The sequence below is a fragment of the Euprymna scolopes genome, chromosome 19, assembly GCF_053919585.1.
Source record: "Euprymna scolopes isolate OS-2025 chromosome 19, ASM5391958v1, whole genome shotgun sequence".
NCBI classification, from domain to species: domain Eukaryota; kingdom Metazoa; phylum Mollusca; class Cephalopoda; order Sepiida; family Sepiolidae; genus Euprymna; species Euprymna scolopes.
Window position 1 is genome coordinate 71,261,222 of NC_136500.1, and position 27,181 is coordinate 71,288,402.

At 33.0% G+C, this 27,181-nt stretch overlaps 1 protein-coding gene across 5 annotated transcripts in view; it reads left to right on the forward strand.

Annotated features, from left to right (window-relative positions):
* Positions 1-27,181, forward strand: part of LOC145303664 (uncharacterized) — a 1,499,272-nt gene that overhangs the window by 1,014,675 nt on the left and 457,416 nt on the right. For 2 of the 5 annotated variants that reach the window (XM_080145262.1, XM_080145263.1), the window contains exon 7: positions 14,590-14,856. The exons of the other annotated variants lie outside the window; for them this stretch is intronic. In XM_080145262.1, the coding sequence (XP_080001388.1) occupies positions 14,590-14,856 (267 nt within the window). The remainder of the gene's footprint in view (positions 1-14,589; positions 14,857-27,181) is intronic. 5 annotated transcript variants of the gene reach the window in all.

The following is a 27,181-nucleotide window of genomic DNA, read 5'->3' on the forward strand; positions in this document are numbered from 1 at the left end:
CTATTTATAACGCTATATTCAATTTTGGAACAATTTATTTTAAAATAGGTAAAATTTCAATTTGTTAGCCAGTGACACTAGATAATTATCAATTATTTTCATCTTCGGTGATCAGATGATCTGATTTTTTTTTTAAATCGGGGTTGAAGGTAATAACACACACATACACACACACACACACACACACACACACACACACACACACACACAAATAAAATTAGTATCATACGGATGAGTAAGATTGCAGTTTATCGATTAAAAATCAATATTTGAACATTTTTATTTCATCTGTGATTTTAATCCTCTACCTGCTGAAAACTTCTGCACGATATTTTAAAACAAGTTTTTAATGATTTTCGAAATCATCTAAGTTTTCTGAAGCCTCCACATTTGTTTGGGCTATTTTGCAAATTGCAAAACAGGCATGAAATCTTTGGAAATCAATTTGAAATCTTTGGAATTTAATTCTTTTATCGAATATCGAATGATCTTAGTTAAAAGTTTTTTTTTTATTCAAGACAAACTTGAGGAGCAGTTCACACTTTCCTTTTTCTTTTTACCGAATTATAATAATAAGGTGTTTTTATTTTTTTAATTTTTTAAAATTTTTTTAATAGTGTCAAGCAGTATTTTTAGGATTCCACTAAATCTATAGTTTTATGGTGGCCTTGTTGGATTTTTGGCACATTAAACGAAATCGTTGCTGAAAAAGTTATGGCTGCCAGCGATTCTTCTTTGCGTGTCTTTGAAGCATGTGATCATATGGCAGGTTCTCATTTTTTGTTTATGCAGCCCTTTGCATTATTGTTTGTATTATGCAAGATCTTTAAAATCACACTGATTGAGCAGTGGAGGATAGACAAGACAGTTACATCGTATGGTCCTCCTCTCACCATGCGCAGATGATTGGATCAGTTTTGTAGCCCCATTTGGTCATAGCAACTTTTGATCACCCTTCCAATTCTTCTCTTCAAGTGGTTCAGTGTTTTCTATAATTTGATCCTTCTACTAAATTTCAGTCAATTTTAACAGTTGATACGTTCATCCTTTATAATTAACAGTTGATACGTTCATCCTTTTATGGTTCAATTTCTCAATTTAAATACGTTCATCCTTTATAGTTTATGATACGTTCATCCTTTTATTGTTTAATTTCTCAATTTAAGATTTATTGGACTGATTGCGTTTTGTATTCAAACTCGTCAATAACACTGTGCATCAAATTTCAGGTTAGAACAAAGTATATGCCGCGTGTTTCGGTGTCAGAAAACTTTCCTGATACTAAATCTGACCTTTATTTCTCGAGATTACGCACTGTTTTTCACGTCCTATAAATCCTATTTTATTATTGTTCCTGTTTACAAGATTTACAGATACTACACTTTGATCTTGTCCCGGATTTTATTATTGTTGGTTATGAACGAAAAACACAGAATTTCCAGTTTAAACAACATTTGTTCTCTTAACCTGCTTGCATTGAGCGCCATTCTGCCTATTCCAGCAGAAGTTTGCCAAGATTCCTTTTTCCTTTTAAACATTTCTCTATCACTGAAATATCGTGATGGAATATCTCGCCATGTTCAGCATCTTTGAAGCGTATGACCACACAAGTTTCCCACTTTTTTGTTTTTGTTTTTATTTTTTCATATTCTACAGGATCTTTCAAGCTGCATCGGTTGGATAATAGAGGATAGACAAGGCAGTGTTGCATCATAGCGTCCTAATGACCACATCTGTGCTTGCAGATGGTTGGGTCAGTTTTGTAGCTTCATCTGCTCCCATAGCAACTTTTTATTGCACCACCCTCTATTCCTGTTCTCCAGCAGGTGAATGTTTTTCACTGGAACCAGGGTGCTTCTGAACCAGAAGGGAGGATTTCAGAAGGGGAGATTCCCATATCAGTAGGAAAAGGAGTATTTTCTAGCCGTCTGGTCCATTGCTGTTGCCTGCTCTCTTTCTGAGGTGTTGTTTCTTTTCATTACTTCTGAAATATCATTAAATTTTGCTTATTTCTTTAATAATCCTATCATTTTTTGTCTCCTTGAATTATCTATTATCCATCAATAATTCTTTCTTTCTTTGGCTCTTTTGACATTTTTTTAGTTTTCTTTCGAATTTAATAACTTTTTTTTTGCCTTACTCCTCTTTATATCTAATAAATAAAATAAAGTCAGTCGGATATATAAAATCAAATAGCTATAGCCTAAAATCTGACATAACTATTTTAATCTGACTGACTTATTTAACATTATCTTTCAATCACGTTCTTTAAAATTAAAAGAAAATTGCTTTTAACTAGTTTCTTTCAAAAAATGCTTTATTTAATCAGGAATGTTTTTGAATTGATTCCACCTTTTTCATCAGCAAGGAAATTAAAATCGGCACTATTTTTTTTAATCAGTAGGAAATTCAACTACTAGTAGATCTACAAAAACTTGTACATTTTATTTGGAAATTAAAAGACGATATTAAATCTTTCAAAATCAATTTGAAACCTTGGAAAATTTTGTTTTATCAAATATTGAATGGTTTCATTTATTCTGAAATATCTTAAGTTTTTTTTCATTCTTTAAAATAAATTATTTTTTGTCTCATTTTTCTATTTTGTTTACTTCGTTTACTTATTATTTCGATTGTTGAAACTATTGTTTCTACCTTGAGTGCTATTCATACACTGTTTTCGTTGAGTTAGCACTCGATTTTCTTTGGCTGTATCTTGTTGAATTCTGAGAATCTCTCTCTCTCTTAAACTCTTGGACTCCATCTCTGAAACTATGGGATTATTTATGTCAAACTCTGGTCCTCTTTCTTTTTTGTGAGGTCTAGGTCTCTTTCCCTTGAGCTCTTGGACTCTTTCTCTTGAACTCATGGACCTTTTCTCTTGAATTCTGGGGTCCATTCTCTTGAATTCTGGGACCCATTTTCTTGAACTCTGGGATCCTTTCCCTTAAACTCTGGGACCCTTTTTCTTGAACTCTGGGACCCTGCAGAGAAATTTGAACAGAACCATTTATTTAACCCCTGGAAATAGTATTCTCTTGTTTCGTCAGCCATGATCGTGTTGAAGTCTTAAGTAATTCGCAGTTATATTCTTATTATCGCCTCCAATGAGGAGTGTTACTTATCACTTAATTTTAGTGCTTTATCCTTGACGCCATGGATCCTTGTTGATAAAGTACTAGATAAAATTGAGTTCTAAGTGACACTCTTCTAGAGATCTCCCATTTGTTATTGATCTGGGATCAAGTTGCTTAACTTGATGCAATGTAAGACGATTAAGAACATGCTGTAGGCATAATCTGCGAATAATAGAAGTACAAAAAAAAACAAAAAACGGTGAAACTTCATCCCTAATCCGATTATGGTCGCTATGGTCCCGATGCATTTATCTCTTTCCATCCTCCGGCATCAAATTGTTGAGCCTTTCCAAGATTTCTGAGTTTACGGAATGTTAATGAAATTGTTTTATGAAATAATTTTTTAACCTTTGTACAAACCTGTTTCCAACTTGCATCCATTTATTAAAGCAATTTGTTTGGTTTCATTCGCAAACACATCGTTCCCTTGAAGGACGAAGATAAACGAGGCGCGGAGGGTGAATGACAATACGGATATGTTCATGCCATTCAGGTGATGATGATGGTGGTGGTGGTGGTCGTCGTCGTGGTTTTCGGTGATTGTCATTAGTTATGGCTTCCGTGATCTTTATATAATCGATGAAGTGTTAGCGTCTTGCAGAAGGGACGAGGTTAATCATCGCCCCTGCATCTGCAGAAGAAAAGTCTTTTGAGAATCATCAATGTTTGCATCATCATTAATGCCATTATCAGCAACATCCCCATTATTATTTCCGATGGTTTTCTATTTTTTATCCTTTTGTTTGTTCCAATCTTTCTTCTTTTCTTCAACTTTTTCTCATTTTCTATTTATTTTTCTCTTTTTCCCATTTCTTTCTTTCCCCCCCCCCTTTTCCTCTCCCTTTCTCTCTTTCTTTTCCTCTCTTTTTATCTTTCTTTTTCTTTCCTTTTTCTCACTTCCTTTTCCTCCCTTTCTTTTCCTCTCTTTTCACCTTTTTTCTCCCCTTTTCACTGCTTTCCTCCCTTTTCATCCTTTTTTCTCTGTTCTTCCCTTTTTACTTCACTCCCTTTCTATCTTTTTTTTCCTTTTGTTTTTCTTTTCCATTCTCAACATTTACTATTTCCTTTCCATTTGGGAGAAACCGCACACGTCCAATTTTTCTTAACGTTCACCCAAATTTTGACCCCTAAGCATGACGAATTCTCACAAAAATGAAACGTGGAATATTCTGTGTAGCTTAATTGCCATATATGTATATATATATATATATATATATATATATGGCAATTAAGCGACACAGAATATTGTGAGTTATATATATATGTGTATGTGTATATGTGTGTGTGTATGTGTATATATGTGTGTGTGTATGTGTATATATGTGTGTGTGTATATATATGTATGTGTATATATATATGTGTATGTATATGTAATGTATATATATATCTATGTATGCGTATATACATATGTGTATATATGTGTGTTAATGTGTATAAGTATATGAATGTGTATATATATATGTATATATATATGCATGTGTATGTGTACATACGTGTGTATATATATATATATATATATATATATATATATATATATATATATATATATATATATATATATATATATAAGTGGTTTTTGTTTTGATTTTTTAAAAGATAGTAATGTTTATGTCTCCGTCTCGGAGAACCGATGTTTTGTCTTAGAAAGTCGACCATTTTTATTTGGACGTAATATTTGTTTATTTTTTATTTATTATTTTTAAACACAGTAATCTACGGACACGCGTGTTTCGGAGCCCTACTCCTCTTCAGCGTAGCTTGACTGTTGGTAGGATTCTAACCTTGGACCTTATGTATTTCAGTCCAGCGCCCTGATCCACTATATATATATCAGTAACATTCGTTGTAGCCTTTTTCATCTCATCAATGATCAATGACAGCCTCTAAGATTTTTCTTAATTTTAATGAACAACCAAAATCACAGGGACCAATGTCTGAACTATAGGGCGAGTAAGGAACTTGGTCAAATAGTCTGCGACAAGGATGGAGCACCCTTGGGGAAAAAAAACTTTGTGCAAATATTTCTCATGTTCAATTCTACGCGAATAATTGTGTATACAGTTCCCACACTTACATCAAACTGTGCACTTATTGTTTCTATATATAAGGGTCCTCTATGTGTGTGTGTGTGTGTGTGTGTGTGTGTGTGTGTGTGTGTGTGTGTCTATGTCTCTTAAAATTGTTATTATTCTATGTCAGTTAGATGAGGATCTGATGGTTGAAAAATTTTTCTAAATTAAAAGTTGTTTTTGTTTTTTGTTTTTTAAACATTTCTTTATCATGGACATTCATTCAGCAATCATTACAATAATGAACTTACTTCCTATATTACGGCGATTATTGCTACCATAACTGCCATTGTCATTCTATTTAATTACCGCGATATAATCGTTGTTATATTTGTCAACTTCCGAGACATTTTTTGTTATTGGCGTCCTCGTTTTAATTGTTAATGTCATTCGGTGCTTCATAGAGAAGTTGGGGGGGGGGCGATCCCTTCTCACACTCCCATTGCACCAGTCATCTTTGTAAATTATGAGATATAAAAAAAGGAAAAAACGATTTTTCACTCTCGGAAGAAATTACGATGTAAATTAATGACATTTTTTTTAATGGAGATTTGGTTCTGTACTCCCCCCCTCTCTCTCTCTTTATTCTCAGTTATTCTGTCTGTCTGTCTGTCTGTCTGTCTGTCTGTCTCTCTCTCTCTCTCTCTCTCTCTCTCTCTCTCCATGATTAATTTTGTTAAGCTTCTTTCTTTATCCCTTCCTCTTTCTTTTCATTATTTCTCTCTTACTATATCTATCCTTGTCTTATTCTTAATTTTTTCCTCGCTCTCCACTCCCCCCTTCTCTCTCTCTCTCTCTCTCTCTCTCTATCTCTCTCTCTCTCTCTCTCTATATATATATATATTCTTAATCTATCTTTCTCTCTTGCTTTCTCTCTTTTGCTTTCTCCTTTGCCTTCTTGCTCTTCCTTTTTCTTTCTTTCTATCTCGCTATGTCTATCTCTCTTTTTTTAAACTAAGAGAAAATGTGAGAGAGCCTTCGTAAGTATTGGCCAAATTTCACCACACCTAACATGAGAAACTCATTGAATGTTTTGTTCGGGGTGGGTTGGGGCGTAGTGGGTAAAAATGTAAAACACTACTACAAATTATAAACATAAAGCTTCCAAAACTATTGGTGTGAATTTCAACGTATTTCACATAAAAGAGCCTTCGGGGGTCTTCATGTAATAGCATTAACAAACTAATTATGCTTATTAAGCAAACCCCCAACGGATCTCCAACAGGAAAAGAGACTACAAACCACAAAAGAAGCAAACAATGAAATTGCCGTTGAAAAAGAGGAAAATGTGTTAAAAACTAACAGAAACTAGATTAATTAAATGAGAAATTAGTTGCGAAAATTTTCCCTCTTTTTCCTCTCAATTAACTTGGAACCGTAGCGTCAAATTTATATTCATTTACTCTTTGGTTCTTTCAAATTTAAATGCGGATCTATGCACATCAATAATCTCTACTAAATAAGATTTATTTTATGCATATATACTTAGATATTATATACAAACACGTGTGTGTGTGTGTGTGTGTGTGTGTGTGTGTGTGTGTGTGTGTGTGTGTATATATATATATATATATATATATATATATATATATATATATATATATATATATATATATATATATATATATATATATATATATATATATATATATATATATATATAATTAGTGTGGGGACGTTTAATCGGGAATCGGAAAAATCGGAACTTTTTATCGTATCGGAATCGGAAATATTGGTGCTTATTTTCCGATGCCAAAAACGATTCTTTAAATTGTCTTTTTTATTTGATTTTGTTTAAAGCAACACCTCCTACTGCTGGTAGTAATGATAAAATAATAAATAATTATTTATTTTAAACGACCATTCAGACTAAAATCTATACAGTATTTATTTTCACATTTTAAAAAAATATATGCACATTTAACGCGTGTTTTTATGGTAATCAGGAAAAAATAACAACTCTATAATTGAATATTTAGAGATTTATATAGGATCGGGAATTTAGTACGGAATCAGTAGTTGTATCGGAATCGTCCCATCACTAATATATATATATATATATATATATATATATATATATATATATATATATATATATATATATATATATGATGAGAATAATGGAAATAGTATTCCGACGAGATAAAGAGATAAAAAAAAAAGGAACAAACCAAATTATATATTCATCAACGTTTCGTCTTTGTAAGACTTCCCTTGGATGAATGAAATTAAGAAAACTATTTTGTACTGGTGTTTTATCATTCATCCAGTAAGTCTCGCAATAAAGATGAAACGTTGATGAATACATAACTTGGTTTGTTTCTTCTCTCTCTCTTTCTCTTTATATATATATATATATATATATATATATATATAAATATGTTTATTCAATTATATTTCCTCCTCTATCCTTACATTTGTGAAGTTCGATATATGTTGAATATAACTACAGAGCATATACGAATAAATGATAAAACGTCAATATTTCAAGATGTTGATCATCTTACCGTTTAGTTCTTTCAGCATGTTAAAATGTTCAATATTTGACAGCACCAGTTTCGTAGCGCAGAAAGAATTACATAATTGTGTCAGTGTTTGAATATTTTCGCCCTGACACATGAACAGCATCTTGGAATTTGGAATATATATATATATATATATATATATATATATATATATATATATATATATATATATAAGGTCGGTCATCTGTGATACACTGGCTTCACTGTGGATTTAAATAATTAAACCAACTTCACTAGCAATACAGGAATTTCTTAAACAAATATATTATATATATACGTGGGATCCAATAAGAATTAGAAGATTCTTGGAATGGAGACTTATCAGGAGAATAAAAAGCTCAACATATGAGGTGGAGCTTAGATACAAAAGAATAAAATCGACAATACAAAAATATATACTAGTGCATATAAATTTTATTATCCATTCAATGAGGAAATTTCATCATTCGGAATAAGGGATATAAATGCTATTTATACCTAGGTATTTCTAAGCCTATTACTTCTCATCAGGAAAGGAAAGGGGTGCTACGTGACATAAGGAATGCGACGTTTAGCGATAGGTATATTAGGAACGATATATTGGGATATCTAGGATAGAGGGTAAAAAGTAGGAAGGCGGAAGGAGGAAACTGGGTAGGTGTTGCAATGAAAGCGGTATAACATTTTGGATATAATAGGCATGTAATAGAAATTAGGGGATTTGTCATGATATATTATGAGTTCAATACGTATGGCATATAAGGAGATATACAATTAAATTCAAGAAAAAAATAAAGACAAAAAAAAATAGTAAAGAAAATCTTATAAAAAAAAGGAATAGGCGGGTAGTTTGATTGGGGAGGGGTGTGTATACAACAGGAATCTCTTGAGGGAGGTTTTGCTTTGATAGCTGCCTTGGAAGAAGTCAATTAGAGATTCGAGACCACTTTCATCGCTGTAGTATGCAGGTAAGCAGTTCTGCAGGTATGCGTTCCACGAACGGGGGGAGGCCTTTGCAAAGCAAAGAAGCTTTGTTCGTGGAAATTTTACTAGACGCTAAACACACGGAAAAAGAAAAAAAAAGTTATTTTCAGCTGTGATAGCAAAGCGAGTTGTTGTTGTGAATGTTTTGTAAGGAGTATCCAGAAATAGGAGCTCAGTCGAGCACTTTTAATGAAAGTAACGATAAAGTAAAAAGAGAGAGACTTAGCAAAATCTATTCTGTGAGAAAAGAGCTGTAAAGAGCGAGTGGGGAGTACTTCTAGAATTTTTTGTCCCCCCCCCCCGATCTTCTTAGCTGTTTGTCTTAATCATGAAAAGGCAATTAATTGAGTTGTAAATTAAAACCTCTCAGCTTTATGTGAATTTGATAAATGGCTTAAGAGTAAGACAAAAAAAAAAAAAATTACAGACATGACAGTTTTCTCCTCTAGGATAAAATCGAAAATCATTTCGCAGCAAAGTAAAGTTGACAGCAATGAAATCTCCACTCATATATAAAGGCAATTTATGTGTGTGTGTGTGTGTGTGTGTGTGTGTGTATGAAATTTCACACACTTGTACTCTACATTGCAATGTAGACTACAATGTATCAGGGACTAAGACATTGCAGAGAAGCATGTGAAGCTTCCTCCTGGTGCACTGCAGTAGGTCCCCAACTAGAGCAAACAATCGATTTGATAGAAACATAGCCAAGTTCACTGATTTCGATGGCGATAAAAATATGGTGTGGAACATTTGTTGACCCTCGTTTAATCCCGGGCAACGTCGGGTCTCCCTGCTAGTGATAAATAATATATTGCATAGTCTAATACTCACTCTCCTACACCAATAATAATAATAATAATAATAAAAGAAATGTGGTCACAGTCTACACTAGTCATATTTTGTTTAACGTCTGTTTTACATACTGGCAGATGTTGAATGACTGTGACAAATTGAATTCCAAACAAAACTATATCTGGCCCAGTCTTTATTTATCCCTCTCTCTCAAGTCCGCCCTTATCACTTCATCGCATGTTTTCACTGGCTTTCCTCTGTTACTCAATTTCTTCTATGTCCTCTAACCCAAGAACTATATCCTCTAACCCAAGAACTCTCATCCATTCTTTCAATGTGACCAAACCAACAGTTTTGCACTCATCTCCTTATATTATCCAGATTTGATGTTCCTTTAAAATCAATCCTTCCGGGCATTTTTTATTTTATTTTAAAGAGGAATGTAGTATAGTTTTTATTTTTTTTTGCTGTCAAACCATCCTCCTAGGCATTACCTCCTCCTTTGTGAGCAGGGTAGTATCTGTTATCTTGTCATGGGACAAGCCTCCCGGGTGTTACTTTATCTTTGGGAGGAGAGCAGTGTAATATGTTTCTGTTTGCCCCCCACCCTTCATTGCAAAATGTAAGTTAGCCCCCCACCCCTCCTCGGCCCTGCACCTTCACCTTTATGTTTTAGTGTCACCATAAACTGGTGCCACACCAAATAAATGAGGAGGATGGAAAATCCGAGGAGGGAGGGCACTAACCAGACCTCTGCTGGATGAGGGCAAAGAGGACTGGGATTTTGGGGAGGCTTATTGACACCTAAATTGTGGTTAAGACTAATGGCCTTTACTAATGAGAAATCAATGGTAAATGGTTATTATTGCGATAATGCAAACTAATTTTCAAAGGTAAAAGAGACTGTGAGTACTGGAAATCTGGGAGACTTGTTGTCACTCAGACTCCAGGGAACACCACATGCTGTTTTCAAGGAGAATTCTTCAATGATGATCTGTGTGAAAACTCGTAGTGAGTAATAATAATAATAACTGGGATCTTGGGGAGTCTTATTGCTACTCAAATTCCAGTGGTCGCTGCCAACATGAAATCGATGGTAAACTGCTGTTGCAATAACACAAATTAATTTGCACAGGTTATTGAAAGAGGTGGAAATCTGGGAAGACTTGTTGTCACTCAAACTCCAGGAAACACCACAGGTTATTCTCAGCGAAATCTTTGATGATGGCCTGTTTGAAAGCTTGTGGTTAGTAAATAATAATGCATTTTACCGTCATTTCCCTTGACGTTTTCTGACAGCCTGAAATCTCAGCCTCCAAGCTTGGCGGCCTTGAAGATTGATTCCATTCAGATTCCATTGTGCAAGATTCTTGGTTTGCATTCAAATGTTCTCGAGTCGTCCAGCTTCCCTTTTGGCCCTTCACCTCCAGGTCTTTGCATATTCTTATCAAAGAGTCCCTACTCTCACCGTGGCCAAACCAATGAAGGCGATTGATCATTAAAAATTCCTCAAAGTTTTGTATATTCAACCATGCCAGCAGGATATCGGCTGATAATCTCTATCTATTCTATTATATAAAAGGAACTTTGTGTGTGTATGTGTGTGTTCGTTCCCTATAGACTCGGAAACAACTGGGCCAATTTTTATGAAATTTCATGCGAAACTACTTTATGCACCTGGCAGTGTTCTTAGATAGTTTTTGTATCAGAATCGCCTATTTTTCAATCAAATCGATTAATTGCCAGCTCTAGTTGGTGACCCATCATGCTGCACCAGGAGGAAGCATCACATGCCTCTCCACAATGACTTAGTCCACATAACATTGGAGTCAACATTGCACTGTAGAGAACCTACTGTTAATATTATAAAATTATTTTTTATATATGATGGTTTCAATTAATGTTTAAAAGTCAAGTATCATGCTTCAGTTGTGCTCTAAACAGAAATATTTATTTCAAACGATCCCCTGTCATATCAAAGAACCTACTGTTGATTTTATATGCCTGGCCTTCCTGCTTGTGCAGCGATAATGGCTTGAATTGAAGTTGAAAATGAAAAAGTAAAGTATCATGGTGCGATTGTGCTTTAAACAGAAACATTCATTTTGAATGTGCCCCTGTCATATCAAAGACTGTTGATTTTATATGTCGGGCCTTTTGGCTTGTGTTGCGATAAAACATCTTAAATGCACTTGTGATATTAGATTGTGTAAAGTGTTAATTTTTGTAATAATCGGCTGTTTCTTTGTTTCATCGGATTATTTCGATCATCAATTATCGATACTTATCGAAGACATTTCAATAGAAAACCTATCCAAGAACACTGCCAGGTGCATAAAGTAACTTCTTGTGAAATTCCATAAATCGTCCTAGCTGTTTTCGAGTCCATAGGGAACAAACACACATACAGACACCCAAAGTTCCTTTTCTATAATAGTGGAGATGTATTGTGTTTTTTCATTTAATTTTTAATTTATTTTTTAATTTTATCAGATTTTTAAGAAAATGCTTTTTTTTTTTATAATGGTTGATTTAATAAAAAAAAAAAAAAAATTATGTGACTGCGTCTGTAGACGGATATGAATAATTGTGGGAAAGATTTTGCATCCTTTATAAAAATGCAAACAATCGGCCATTTATATTTTCCCTTCCACTCCATCAAAGTAAAAATCTACCACTCTTTAAAAAATAAGAATTAATATAAAAAATATTTTGCACCCTCCAATGGGGATGGAACTCTGAACCACATCTTAGCAGTCTTATAGAATTTGGCTACTGCAACTATACAAATTATTAAGTATGCAATGGAAACGCTATTGTGTAAGTAGTTTTAAATCTTGTATCATTTGGACAACTCTTCTTATCTGGAGTATTCTTTTTAACGTTTCGGTCAATGTAACCTCCAACCTTCTTTGGGTGTATCTTGTCGAACTCAGGAATTTTCAGTCCAGATGGAAATTCTGCACAGAATTTTGGACGGAACTTCTCATTTAGTCCATGGGGGTATAGTATGCTTTTGTTCCATCAGCCATGTCTTTGTGTAATATGCAATTGTACTCTTAGTATTGTCCACACCGAGGATTCGGCCTTCAACCTCCAAAAGGTGTCATTTAGAACTGAAATTTTCCGTACTCTATACTGTATTTGTTACAAAATTCTGTGTAGATTCCCGAGTTCACAAAGATACATCTGAAAAAGGTCGAAGGTTACATCGGCTGAAGATAGCATTTGAAGATAAGTATAGTAGTCTGAATAATTCAAATTAGCAATCCTCATCTCAAAAATTTCAAAACAGGGTAAATCCAATGATGAAACCAATTCAATAATGAATTCCAATTAATATATATATATATACCATTCGGTACGGACCCGACTATGGAAGATCAGATAATAAATAAACATGGATTTATAAGACTAAAAAATCCAACCTTGATTGGGCTCCGTGGCACAGTGGATAGAGACGTTGAATCTCTACAGTTCGAGGTAAGAATTGTCTGAAGATAGCGGTTTCAATCCTACCCAAAGGCGACCAGAGGCTTACTTGGCCAAAACATGGTGAGACGACAACAACTATGGATGGCAGCGATTGCTGAGGATGCAGTTAGGAGATTTGGAGTTCCTATCCCATCCTAATTACCATCTGATGAAGGCCAGAGAAAAATTTGGTCGAAACGTTGTGAAAACAACAACTAAGAAAGATGAAGATAATAATCCGCATTAAATAAATTAAGGTAAATCCCATCTTAAAGTATTAAAATCTAAAGACTATAACCCTTAATTATATATATATATATATATATATATATATATATATATATATATATATATATATATAAAATATATTTTAGTCATCGACATACAGACCTGTTTCGTTGTTTCACAACTCATCAGTGCCGCTAGACTAACACCTCTCCCAAGCCGAGGATCGAACTTAGAACCGTCGTGATGACAGTCGGCAGTCCTACCCTCTGACTACGGAATCGGTGGCCGAAATTAAACTGTCCGAACGTCTATTTAAATAAACATCCTTCCGCCACTCGTAGAGGGCTCAAACGTTTGTTTGTAAACAAACCGTGAGCTTCGCATTATTTCAGCTAAATTAAGTAGCGAGTAAGATAATTTACGAGAGCGCTCTACCGAAGAGGGGAGCTTTATAAAATATATTTTAGTCATCGACATACAGACCTGTTTCGTTGTTTCACAACTCATCAGTGCCGCTAGACTAACACCTCTCCCAAGCCGAGGATCGAACTTAGAACCGTCGTGATGACAGTCGGCAGTCCTACCCCCTGACTACGGAATCGGTGGCCGAAATTAAACTGTCCGAACGTCTATTTAAATAAACATCCGTCCGCCACTCGTAGAGGGCTCAAACGTTTGTTTGTAAACAAACCGCGAGCTTCGCATTATATATATATAAGGCAGATAAGACACTGATAGACTTCAGATGAAAATCCTGATAGATATTACTTGAAGTAATACTTTCAAGGAGATCCTAGCTAAAAAGGAAAAGCTCAATATTTAAGAATAGAGCAATATATAAGTTTCGTGGTTTAATTTTAAATTCTAAAAAAAAAAAAAACATATAGAGGCATATATTCGATTTAAGAATTTATTACTTGACAAATGAATATATAGGAGGGGTTATATTAATTTCCTTCCATGGATTTTCATATATATATATCTAATGGAAACATCCTATTCCTTGACTTTTGAAATATTGTTTTTTTTTTTCTACACGCTGATGAATCCCAAGTTGTGCAAATTATAATTTGATGTACAGTTATATTCTTATATACCAACACCAGTGGCTGAAACGATTGTATGCAAGAGGTTTCTTATAAAAGACAAACTTTCTGAAAATGAGTAAATACTTGTGTGTGTATGTTCCTATTAATGTAGTATCTTTGAAAGAAAAAAAAAAACAATAGATGAGATTTTATTGGTTTTGTCACTTTTTGTTGTATTTTTTTCTTTATTTAATTTAACATTTAAAAATTTTTTTAACCACATTCTTGGGGAAAAACTTTTTTTATAATAGTTTAATTTTTTTTTCCTTTTCCTCCTCATATTCACACATTCTTTCTTGCTTCTGTCTAGTCGATCAGTGGCACTGTGGCACAGTTGGTTAAAGTCCTGGGCCCGCATCCCGACATGCCAGGTTTAATCCCGGGTCGACCCCGGGATCTGAGACGACATACAATACACACCCATCCACACCTGCCAACAACAAGATCAAAGAACAACACCCCTGGTGCCACTTCTGTCACCAGTTTATGTGCTACAGATACTGTCGTCGAGGCAAAAGAGGAAAACATGGAACGCGATAAAAGCTATAGGCATACCATTCATGTAGACAGCATAATGGTAGGTTTGATCTTGGATTTCATGCATAGTGTTAATTTGGCATGAAAGCATGGTTAACACATTTCTATCTGATTCCCTGCTACTGGTGCTATCAATGTAATTGCTCTTAACGAAACTCCTGATGACTAATCATTCATAAAACCTTTTTCTTTCTCAGAAGAGTTCTCTTGCTTCCATCTCTAATGGAAATATCTTTTTTTTTTTTTTTTTTTGGAAAAAGACTTACAACTCAGTAAATAAAAACAGAAAAGACGACTCTTCTTTTTTTATGTTTTTTTTTATCATTTTTATTTATTTTTTATGTATTTGTTATTTTTTATGTATTTTTCATTTTTATTTATCTAAATTTTTAAAAAACGTTTATATATTTTATGATTTTATATTTTTTGTCTTTTACTTTTTTGTGTTTTATTATTTTAATCTTTAAAATTTCCGTTTTCATTTTTTTTATTTTTGTGTTTATTTAATTTTTGTTATTTAATTTTATTTTTAATTTTATTTCGTTTTATTTTTTACTTTATTCTTATTTTAGTTTTGTTTTAGCTTGGTTTTATTTTATTTTATTTTTATTTTATTTCATTTTATTTTTATTTTATTCCATTTTATTTTATTTTATTTCATTTTATTTTATTTCATTTTATTTTATTTCATTTTATTTTATTTCATTTTATTTTATTTTATTTCATTTGATTTTATTTCATTTGATTTTATTTCATTTTATTTTATTTCATTTTATTTTTATTTCATTTTATTTTTATTTTATTTCATTTTATTTTATTTCATTTTATTTTTATTTTATTTTATTTTTATTTTATTTCATTTTATTTTTATTTTATTTCATTTTATTTTATTTCATTTTATTTTATTTCATTTTATTTTTATTTTATATTAAATTTATTTTATTTTAGTTTTATTATATTTTGATGTTTTTATTTTATTTTAGTTTTATTTTAATTATGTTTATTTTATTTTTTATTTAATTTAATTTTAGTTTAGTTTTATTATGTTTATTTTTATATTTTATTTTATTTCATTTCAGTTTTATCTTTTATTTTATTTTTATTTTAGTTTAGGTTTATTATATTTATTTCATTTGAGTTTATCTTTTAGTTATCTTTATATTTTCTTTTATCTTTTTCTTTTATACTTTCTTTCTCTTTCTTTTTAAGCATGTACTGCTGCCTGTATATTAACAAGATCAAAAAAAGTGACAAAATTCACCACTTCTCCACTTGAATTTATTTCTTACTAGCAGGTTTTGCCTGCTCGATATCGCGTGCGATTTAACGCCTAATCACTACTTAAAATCATTGAAACGAAACTAATAATAAAAAGAAAACATATCTCTCTCCTATTGTGATTTTTGGGAATATTTTTGTGCCAATATTAAACGTGCAAAAAAAAAAGGTTCCCTTTTTATTAAATCAGATATTATAATGATAAAGCCTCTCTTTTTTTACTCATAAGTTTATATTTGTATATGCGAATATTCCTGCCTTTTTATTATTGTCAGCTATTAAGATTATTATTATTAAGATTAAGCCTCTGTGTTCATAAAAATTAAGGTTTTCCACATGTGATTGTTGAAGTGAGGTGAATACAGAGATATTCACTTTTATTATTATGACGTGATCAACTCTATATGATTAGATCAACTCTTCTCAATATTATGCAAGTCACAGACACCATTCTTACCATGTCGAGGATTTGTTATCACCAAACATTCCAGCCGAGGTTGGTCATTATGATTGTAAGTGACCTTTCTTCTGTTGGTCTGAGATATGGTTCTGGAGAGTCCTGAGAGGTCCGCCCTCTTGCACCTTGCTTCTCTCTTTTGATGAGGAGTTTATTGCTATTTGAGACGCCCTCATGCAGATGGGGCTGCTCAGGTATTTTTCGTTTGGCCAGAGAGTGCTACTTTCTGTGTGTTGGCTTAATAAAATAGATATTCACACTTTGTAAGATTGAAAAAAAAAAGGAAGATTCGCTCTGTATTTGTGCTCGCTATTGTCTCATCTCTTCAAAGTTATCCTCCTTAAATCTCTCCCCTAAAATATTTACCTGTCTTTTCAATCTCTGTCTAAATGTTTAAAACTGTGTACTTTATAATTTCTTACTAAACTGCATGTCACAAAACTGTTTTTGTAATGTTTACCAAAATCTAGTAAGCATACTTTTATAACATTCCTATTTTAGGAAAAAAAAGAAATTATTACGAAAAGGCTTCAGGAAATTTTTTTTTTTAATTTCCTGAAGCCTTTTCGTAATAATTTCTCTGTTTCCATAACTTTGTTTATCTGAATATTCATAATTTACTGTTGTTTAGCTAACCTGGGATTCATCTGCATCCTTTATTTTGCCCCTCTCTAAAATATTAACAAACTAAAGTATCTTTATTTTGTACATATATATATATATATTTCCAAAGCTAATATTTGTGATTACTTTTGTTAAACTAATTTTTGTTTTCTTTAACAGTGTATTTTGTTTGTTTGTTTGTTTGTTTGTTTGTTTGTTTTAAGTAATTTTGTGCCATATTTTTTTTAAAAACTTGGCTCCCACTGTGTTCATTAACAAAGAGTTCTTAATATGCGGGTATTTTATTCTCACTTTTTTTTATAGCTAGACAAAACTTTTCATGGAGGAAGGATACAAGGAGACTTTGCTGAAAGTTTTTTAAAGGTTTTATTTCTGGAGAGAATTGACTTACGAGAGATAGACAGAGAAAGACTCTAACGTTTTTTTAATTAATTAACTTATTAAATCTTTGAATGACATGCGGATAGTGATATCGGTGTATCATTTCGCACTTAGCGATTATCCAAGTTTTCTCTCTACATTGGTTCCATAATTTGGTTTACCTAAAGACATACTTCGAATTTACTTTTTGTTTAGCTAATCTAGGATTTATCTGCATCCGTTATTTTACCTCTTCTCTAAAATATTGTAACAGAGCACAGACACGCGTATGGCAGCAGCAGCAGCCAAGGTAGGCAAATGATCGAGCCATGTTCTAGGTAACGTCACAGTGAGGAAAAAGGATCGAAAAAGTTATAAAAAGGAAAAACGTGATAGGAAAGAAATAGAAGTGTTACACACGTGACCCTAGAACGATAGGAAAAGACGCATACTAAACATGGCTGGACAAAGACAGCGTAGCAAATGTTCCATACAGCAGATTACAGTACGACAAGACTTTTGATCAAGAGACAAGGCGTTTTGCTGGAAGTAACTGCAAATAAATGTCTATTGTTTCACTGAAAAAAGAGTGAGTCGAATTCTTTCCTATATATATATATATATATATATATATATATATATATATATATATATATATATATATAGTTAGAATATTGTTAAATAAGTATTGAAACCTTTTTTAAGTGAGGATATATCAAGATGTGTAAAGCTCAACAGGTAAGGTGGAGCTTAAATACGATCATAGCATTATAGACAAATCTGTCAATGTAATAAGGAAAAGTTATAATTGGGATGGGGTGTCTGCTCATATAACCCTCCCAACCTTACCCCGATTATAGCTTTTCCTTATTACATCGATAAACAAATCTATGTATCCCAATTTATGGTTTTGTCTTGTCTATAATGCTATTATATATACAGAAGTTCAAGTGTAATGTGAACAGACATCTCGCTGCTCAACCCCCTACATAATATCTCAGTAAAACTGGGCTCAGCAAAGCCCTTTGCGACTTCGTGGCATTATGCCTTGTTTGGGGTAAACAAACAGTAATAAAAAAATAATAAATAAATAAATGTAAAATACCTTTTAAGTTTCAAACTGCTAATATGTAATGCTTTGTCTAGTCGGTTTCTTATTAATTCTGCTAAACTTTTATTTGAAAAAAAAAATGGTTTCATGGAATGCAGCGTCATGTTGGTCTGGTGTGAAGACAGATGGGAGGATTATTTATTCTGTAGAATTTGTGTCTTAATTCGACTATGTTTTGCTGATTGCTGCAGGAGCTGATTCATTTGAGGGCAGCAGGGTGGCAACGATAGAAATCGGATTGGCTGTAGAATCAATAATTTCCTAAAGTTTCATTTGTCCTCTTTTTTTTCTTCTCTTTCTCTTTTTTCTTTTCTCTTCTTTCTCATTTTTCTTTTTTTTTCCTTTTGTCTTTTTCTTTTATCTTTTTTACATTTTTTTTAATGTTTCTTTTTCTTTGTATTTTTTCTTTTTCTTTTTCCTTTTCCTTTCTTTTTCTTACTTTTTCTTTCTTTTTCTTTGAGAATTTTCAATAAACTTATTTTTTTCTTCATTCTCCAACTATTTACTTCCACCCCTGGGCATTCTTATCCAATTTTTTGTTCGCACATTTCCATGAAACCTACCCACCTCATTGCACATTTCCATGAAACATTTCCATGAACTCCACCCACCCTATCCAAACTCGCACACTTAGTCGCAGAGTTTAACTGATTATGGACAGTTATAGTAAAATTGCCTCATTTGTAACAATCACACATCGTTATATATATATATATATATATATATATATATATATATATATATATATATATATATATAAAGTCCTGTTCTCTTTGGAACTGTTTTATTTGTAGGTCAAAGCCTCCACAGTTAGATAGCAGACAGAACTATACACACAGGGAAATATACATTGATAATATAAAAACTTATATTTATGGATGTGTTACAATAAATAAATAATAGATGTAAACAGACAGAATTTTGCATAGAGTGCCCCCTTTTTGCCCTTGTTTTAGGGGAGCTGGTCCCCCCATTAAAAACGACCTTGTGTCACATTTGCTTACCTGGGGAAATAAATAAATACCTTTCTCTCTCTCTCTCTCTCTCTCTCTCTCTCTCTCTATATATATATATATATATATATATATATATATATATATATATATATATGGAAGTTTTTAACCTTTAGACCTATACAAAAAAATTATTTTTTATCATTCGTCAGAAAACTATTTAGTCAGTAAGTCATTCAATCACCTGCAATCACTGCATCAAATTGCTTTCTCGAATTCACTATAGTACCAGTAATAATTTATTTTTAAGGGATCATCGGTTGTTTACCATGAAACACTGTTTCAGGGATTTATATATATATATATATATATATATATATATATATATATTTCTGTAAAAATATATTTTCTTATATATCAATCCTTATTTAAGAAGCTCAATGTAATTACAGAGCAATATAAAGAATAAATGACAAAATATAACTTTTGGAATATAACTTTTTGTCATTTATTCTCTCTCTCTCCCTCTCTCTCTCTCTCTCTCTCTCTCTCTCTATATATATATATATATATATATATATATATATATATATATATATATATATATATTACAGATGGGACGATTCCAATATTTTCCCGATTCCGATTCTGATTCTTCATAAATCTCTAAATATTTAACTTTAAAGTTACTATTTTCCTCCGATTACCGCAAAAAAAACGTGTTAAATATGCACATACTTTCTCAGACGTAAAAACACACAGGGGGATGGTGACCTATATAGTTTAGCATTACTGGTAGTTTAAAATCAATAAATATTTATTATTTTATTATTATTACCGGCAGTCGAAGGTTTTGTTTTAAACAGAACTAAATAAAAAAAAAAAAAATGGTAATTAAAAGAATCGCTTTCGCATCGGCAAATAGGCACAAATTTTTCCAATACCGATTTCGATACCCAAAAACGTTCTGATTTTTTTGATTCCAATTAATCGTCTGAACACTTCTATATATATATATATATCTTCTATAATATAAAGCTAAATGTCTGTGTGTATGTGTGTCTGGTCATGAATAGGCTCCTATATGGTTGACTATTTAAAAAAAACTGATTACATATAATGATAGAAGATGTATCGAGACACAGGAATGGGTATGTTTAATCTGGCAGAACGGTGGTTCATTAAAATTGTGGGGTCTGCGTTCGCGCCTGGTCCACAAAGTATGGAAATAAAAAATTTAAAAATTAAAAAAAGAACGTTTACAAGTGTTTTTGATATAGATGTACATAAGAATACTTTGAAAAGTATGTTTTAACTTAAATAGGGATAGTATAATAAAATTGTGGGGTCTGCGTTCACGCCTGGCCTCCATAGAATGGAAATAGGCACACACTTTAATAAAGACTTTTCATATCTTTCTGCGTAAGTATACTTTGATAATTATGTTTCAGTTTGAAGAAATATGGTACACTAAAATTATGGGGTGTTTGTTCGCGCATGACATCCATAGAATGGAAATATGTCACAAAGTTTAACAAGGTTTTTAAATATAGACCCACAGAATATTGTGATAAATGTTTCAGTGTGAACAGGTATGGTATAATAAATTATGAGGTTTATCTATTCTATTTTTACTTTCATCATATTTTGCTTTGGTTTTGATACCCCCAAATTCGAAGCTACCTCTTTACAACCCTTCCTTTTCACAACCTATCATACTTTCATAAATCAGAGTCCATTTTCTGTAGGCTGTTTTTGAACCCATTCAACGACGGGTACTTTTGCTAGTATATATGTGTGTGTGTGTGTGTGTGGGTGTGCTAGAAGGGAGACCTGACTGGATGAAATATGGATGAACAAATATTTCACGCTTACAATATTTTTATTGTCCGTGAAATCACCCATTTTTCAATCAAATCGGTTGGTTGCCTGCTCCTATCGGGGGGGGGGCATTTTTTTTCAAACTCGCTCCTGTCTTATCAAAGAACGTACTGTTGATTTTATATGCTGGCCCTTCTGCTTGCGCAGTGATGAAGCTTCTCAAATGCATTTGTGACGTTAAGCTGTATTAAGCACTATTTTACAAGAATTAAAAAAATTTTTTTGTTTTTACTCTACTCTACTTCTACTGTTTCTTTATATCTACCAAAACTTTGTCTACATTTATTTCCTTGGGGTGGGGATTAGCACATTTAATTTAGTCCAACACGGTTTTATGTTATTTTTTTAGGTTCATTCTTAACTCTTTTCACTTTTGAAGGATTGGGATGTTGTTGTTTTTTTTTTTCTTTCCCTGGCATCTATATTATCCTTATGTTTTTTTAGACAAGCTGTAAAAGAAATTTGCCCCCCCCCTCTCTCTCTCTCACCCACATACCACCTCTCTCACTGTCACTTACTTTCTGCAAGCCCTCCCATCCTCTCTTTGCCACATTCTCTCTCTCTTTCTCTGCCCCCCCCCTCTCTCTCTCTCTCTCTCTCTCTCTCTCACCTCTATGTATCTCTATTTCTTTCTGGATCTTTGACTTTTATCTCTGAGTATATCCTCATATCTGCCTTTTAGTTTAGTTTTTTTTTTTTTTTTTTTTTTGACAACAAAAAAAAAAAACCATTTGGAGGAGGATTTATGTAATGCTAAAACAAAATACATATTTTAAATTATTAGTCCCCCCCCCCCCCCCCCGGCAAAGGACTGATTATACTTAGTAATTTTATCCTGCTCGTCCGTTCGTTTGTTCACACTTTTCTGAATAACCATGCCTTTGAAAATTCTTTGAAATTTTGCACAGACATTAGTCGTGGTGAAAGTAAAGTTTTGCCAGGACGGATTTTCCGGTATAACTCTGGTAGCCCCCCCCCACCATCACCACTACCAGGTGACATTATAGGGATAAAATTGCCCGAAAATCGTTTCTCCATTCATTTCTTCGCACTTTTCTCAATAACCACGTCTTGGATTTTTTAAAAATTTTGTTAACCATTAGTCATGGTGAAAGTTATTTTTAACTCGTGGAGGGTGACCTTGCATGCTTGGTTTTTTTTATGTATGATAAATTGCTATTTTAAGAAATAATAGGAGAACTTGTTGATCCAAACATTTGCCAACAGCATTAGCACATAAATGATTAAAAACGGATCCAATGAGATCTGAACCCTGCATAGCTGATTTTATAATCGGTGATTGTAACCAGGAAACCGATCACAGATTTCTTAATTATTTCCTCGCCAAATGTGTCGGCTTTCTCTCATATCTATTCCTTCCCCTGTTTTTCTTGTCCATCCTACAATGATGGCAGTCGAACTGACGTATAATCACACTGTTCATTTGTTGTATTTGTTTTTCTGTTCAATATATTTTGTTTTCACTAAGGTTTCACCAAATGTGTCGGCTTTCTTTTGTATCTCTATCCCCCCCCCCTTTTTTTAAAACAAGAATGATTTTTAACATTCATGCATATTTGTTTGGATTTCCCTTAAATTTACTTCAGACACTTTTTTTTTAATAAACATTCAAGCTTTTTAAGTAACGTTGGGAAACTGTCCCTGCTCTATCGCTATTTTTATGGCAATTGTTCGACTGAGTTTTAATTTCTGCCCCCCCCCCCATCGGCAATCCTTCACAAAAACATTCGTCTAGCCAAAATCACTATCAATAAATTCCCCCACTCTCTATCGTTGCCTAAACTTAAACATGGGTTGCATGAACAAAGCTTCTTCCCTAGAACTGCCCGCCTGTGGAACTCTGTTCCGCTGGTCTGCTTTGCAGCTGACTACAATATCATTATCTTCAAGTCCAAAGTAAACAAGTTCTTGTTCAGCCGACCCTGTAAATGATCTAATTATACCAAATTACTTCTACAAACGATTATCACGCAACTGTCCCAATGACTACAATACACACATTAACCCTTATCCTCGAGTGGCCTCCGTGCCTTGATATGTTGTGGCCTCTTTGTAAAAACAAAAAAAGAAATAATAATTTGCATATTTAAAGAATTAAAAACATTTTTTTCCTTGTCATCTGGGCATGCACGAACAAAAAATACTGAGTAAAACAGTTCATATCACTGAGGTCATGCATGGCGTAATGGATGCTGTCAGAGACTAAGTAATCAGCCAAGTTTAAATTCAGTCCGATCAATCCAAAATTTCAAACAATGATAAAGGCCCAAGGATTAAAGATAAGAATATGATTCATGAACCAAAATTCATTTTTTTTTTCCAAAAGAGATGCAAAACTATTTACATTCTTCAGTTATATCTTGTTTGAAACGAATCACAATGATAGATCGATCTTTTGAAACGATTGATTTTACAACAAACCAAAAATAGATTCATTTTATTTGATTGATTTTCAAAAAATTAACTTTAATTGTTCATTTCATTATTCTTGATATTTTTTCTTGTTTTAATTCACACTTTTTTGCCACAGGAAACTTTTTATCTCTTGATTTCGTACATCTTCCAAATGACACACCCTTTTAAATGACACACCCTTTTAAATGACACACCCTGTATGGCGTATACTTAAAAAAAAATGACACGCCCTAAATTATGCACGCCTTCGAATAATACATTTCTGAGAGATACACCGTATTAGATGAGAAACCCTGAATAATACATTCTGTAAAGCACATTTGTTTTACTGATGAAACCTGAATGACATGCAAATTTAAGTGACAAACCTCGGAAACCACATTTTTCCATGACAAAATGTTGATGACGCGCATTCAAATGACACATATAGCGATATGGGACGAGAAAGAAGAAGAAAAAAAAGCAATTTTAGTAGAAATCAGTGTCCCCAATAATGTTGGTTTAAACAGGGCTGAAGGAATAACGAAAATACCAAAGTCTTATGTGCGACATCAAAAGAAACTGGAATCTGAGGAAGATCTCTATCATTCTAGTAATCATAGAGTTAAAGGGGGCGGTTAGAATTTTTAAAAGATCTTTCAGTTGAAATGTATTAGATAGCAGGCGAATGTCTGGCATCCAACAGGATGCCCCATCCCCAGCTAGAACAAAAAGGTAAGAAGATTAGAAACGAAATATTTCAATTATACACCCTGAATGACACACGTATTTCACTGAAAAAATCTGAATGTCATACAAATTCAAATGACACTCTCTGAAACACATATTTCAACACAACCCCAGAATAACAATTATATTTAAGTGATATAACATGACTGATACACACTTTATATGACATGTCATGGATAATAAGTACCTTTAAATGATATTCTTTGAATGATATCGTCTTGATATGATTTTCTTTGTAGAGTTGGGGGTTGGTAGTCGGAGAACACGTCCAAACTATGTTCTCTCTCTCCCTATCTCTTTATTATTTTTTAAAAATTTATTTTAAATAACGATTTTAATGACTCTGTTCATATTAATATTATTTCTTATATCTGCAGTAGAACAATATCCATCTTCCAAGACGAGTAAAATTCCCGGAACCAAGCAATTTTGAACCAGATTTGTTCTCTTAGGAGAATTAAAATTCAAATATAATATCTTATGTCTAAAATCCTAATGCTAATTTCAATTAAAATCAATTATATGATTTTTATTCTAATTTTTTTTTTAATTAAAGGCTGAAGCTTAAGGGATATTCCGAAGAAATTCAGGGAATTTTGCTTTAGTGCAGTTGAATCACTATGGATCCAATTCAATACAAATCTGAATTTTTTTAGTTTTCAAATGTGAGGCTGTGCCCATATTTTTCTCTCTAAAAACCATTCAAAATGCTCTAAAGAAACTGAATATTCATTAATCGATGTTTATTACCTATTGTTAAAATATCGTAAAAATCAGAACTATCTAAATTTTCACAAAGAGCTGCCATACCTTTTCGCATAAGACTAAATTAAGCTAAATATAGCCTGTATTTGCATTCCTCATTTAAGCAATAATGGATTTAAGCAGAGACTATAAATATAGTTACATTTAACACGTTATTGGATAGCAATTCATGGCCGTAATGCCCACATGATCATGACGTGTACATAGTTTTGCTAATCGATGCCTCTGTTCAGTCGCGAAAGACCAAGGATACCCCCTCTAAGGGCAGCTGCGCATGTAATTGTGAGGCAAGGGTTGCGCAATCTCCAACCACACCTCTCCTGAAACGGCACTGCTTGATTCCAGTGGTAAGGAGATGTCCGGGACGACTGGAAACAATGCCAAGATAAGCGGAGAGCACATGCAGCACCTGGAAGTTCCAAATAGTCACCCATCTGGTATTGGACAGGCTCGTCATTGCTTAACTTTGGTAAGCTGACAGGAACCGGTTTGTCAAACGTGATTATGCCATATATTTACTGATACACTTTTTGTTAACTATATTACTGCACTTGTTTTATTACTGGCCTGTAGAGCTACAATATTCACAAAGAGCTGTCACATTCTTTTTACCTTCTTTACATAAAACTAAATTAAACAAAATATAGTCCACATTGGACTCCTTACGCCTAGCAACTGTTTTCTACAACTTATGATGATCGGTTAATTAGTTTAGGAATGAATCTTGTGCACACAAATATATAAACATACTTAACTTTATATATAGATTTCTTCATCTATTTCGCATAGTTGTTTTAAGCATTTCATTTCAAAGGCATTGAGGGAGGGAGGGGGGTGATTGTAAAAATAGATTTGATACACTGTAAAACAGTTAAACTAAACTATTATAATATGTCTAGATTGAAATAAAACTAAGAATTCCTCTTACTGTCTTCACAGCCCCCCCCCCGAACCCTCTCATCAAAATAAATTCTTCCAGTATAATATTTACAGTTTCGAATTAACCTCTTATTCCTCTTCCTGTTTCTGCTGTTTTTAACATGGCGTCACTTTTCGACTTAATACATCCACTGAAAAATATCGACCCTTTCTCTCCTTGCAGTGTAACGTTCATCGCATCTGCTCGTCATCCAGCCTCCACAGTGCGGATCTCATTCTCTTTGACACTCGAGCAAGCGTTTCAATCCACGTTTATTGCTGTTGTCATCACTAGGTTCCGGTATCTTCCACGCAACCTGCAAGAATACGATATCTGCGTTATATCTTTTTTTGAGAATCAGATTTTTTTTTTCATCTGTCGCTTGAATAAGCTGTAATGTTTCTTCTTCTCACTTTTTGTTTCTTCCTGATGGAAGACGTTCGTTACTCATCAATCATAATGATACACTTTGTCTTTCTCCATCAATATATTTGTATGTATCAATATGCACCTATTCGTCTACAGAACTAAGGGGGCATAATTCAGTAGATATTCAAGTGAAATGAAACATTGGCATCAGGAGCAGCTAACTCGAAGTATTATCATTAAAACTGTAAACAGGACGACTACTATCCCCCCCTCTCTAGTGAATAATAACAGTTGTAGATAAATTTAATAATTATCAGGGTTCAATCTCTGGGTTGATTGAATCTGTCATGTGCCGGTTATAAAATACCTCTTCTCTACTTATATATAAAAAAGAACTCTGTGAGTGTGTTCGTTCCATATGAACTCGGAAACGGCTGGGCTGATTTTTAAAAAGTCTCATACAAAGGTACTTGATGTGTCTGG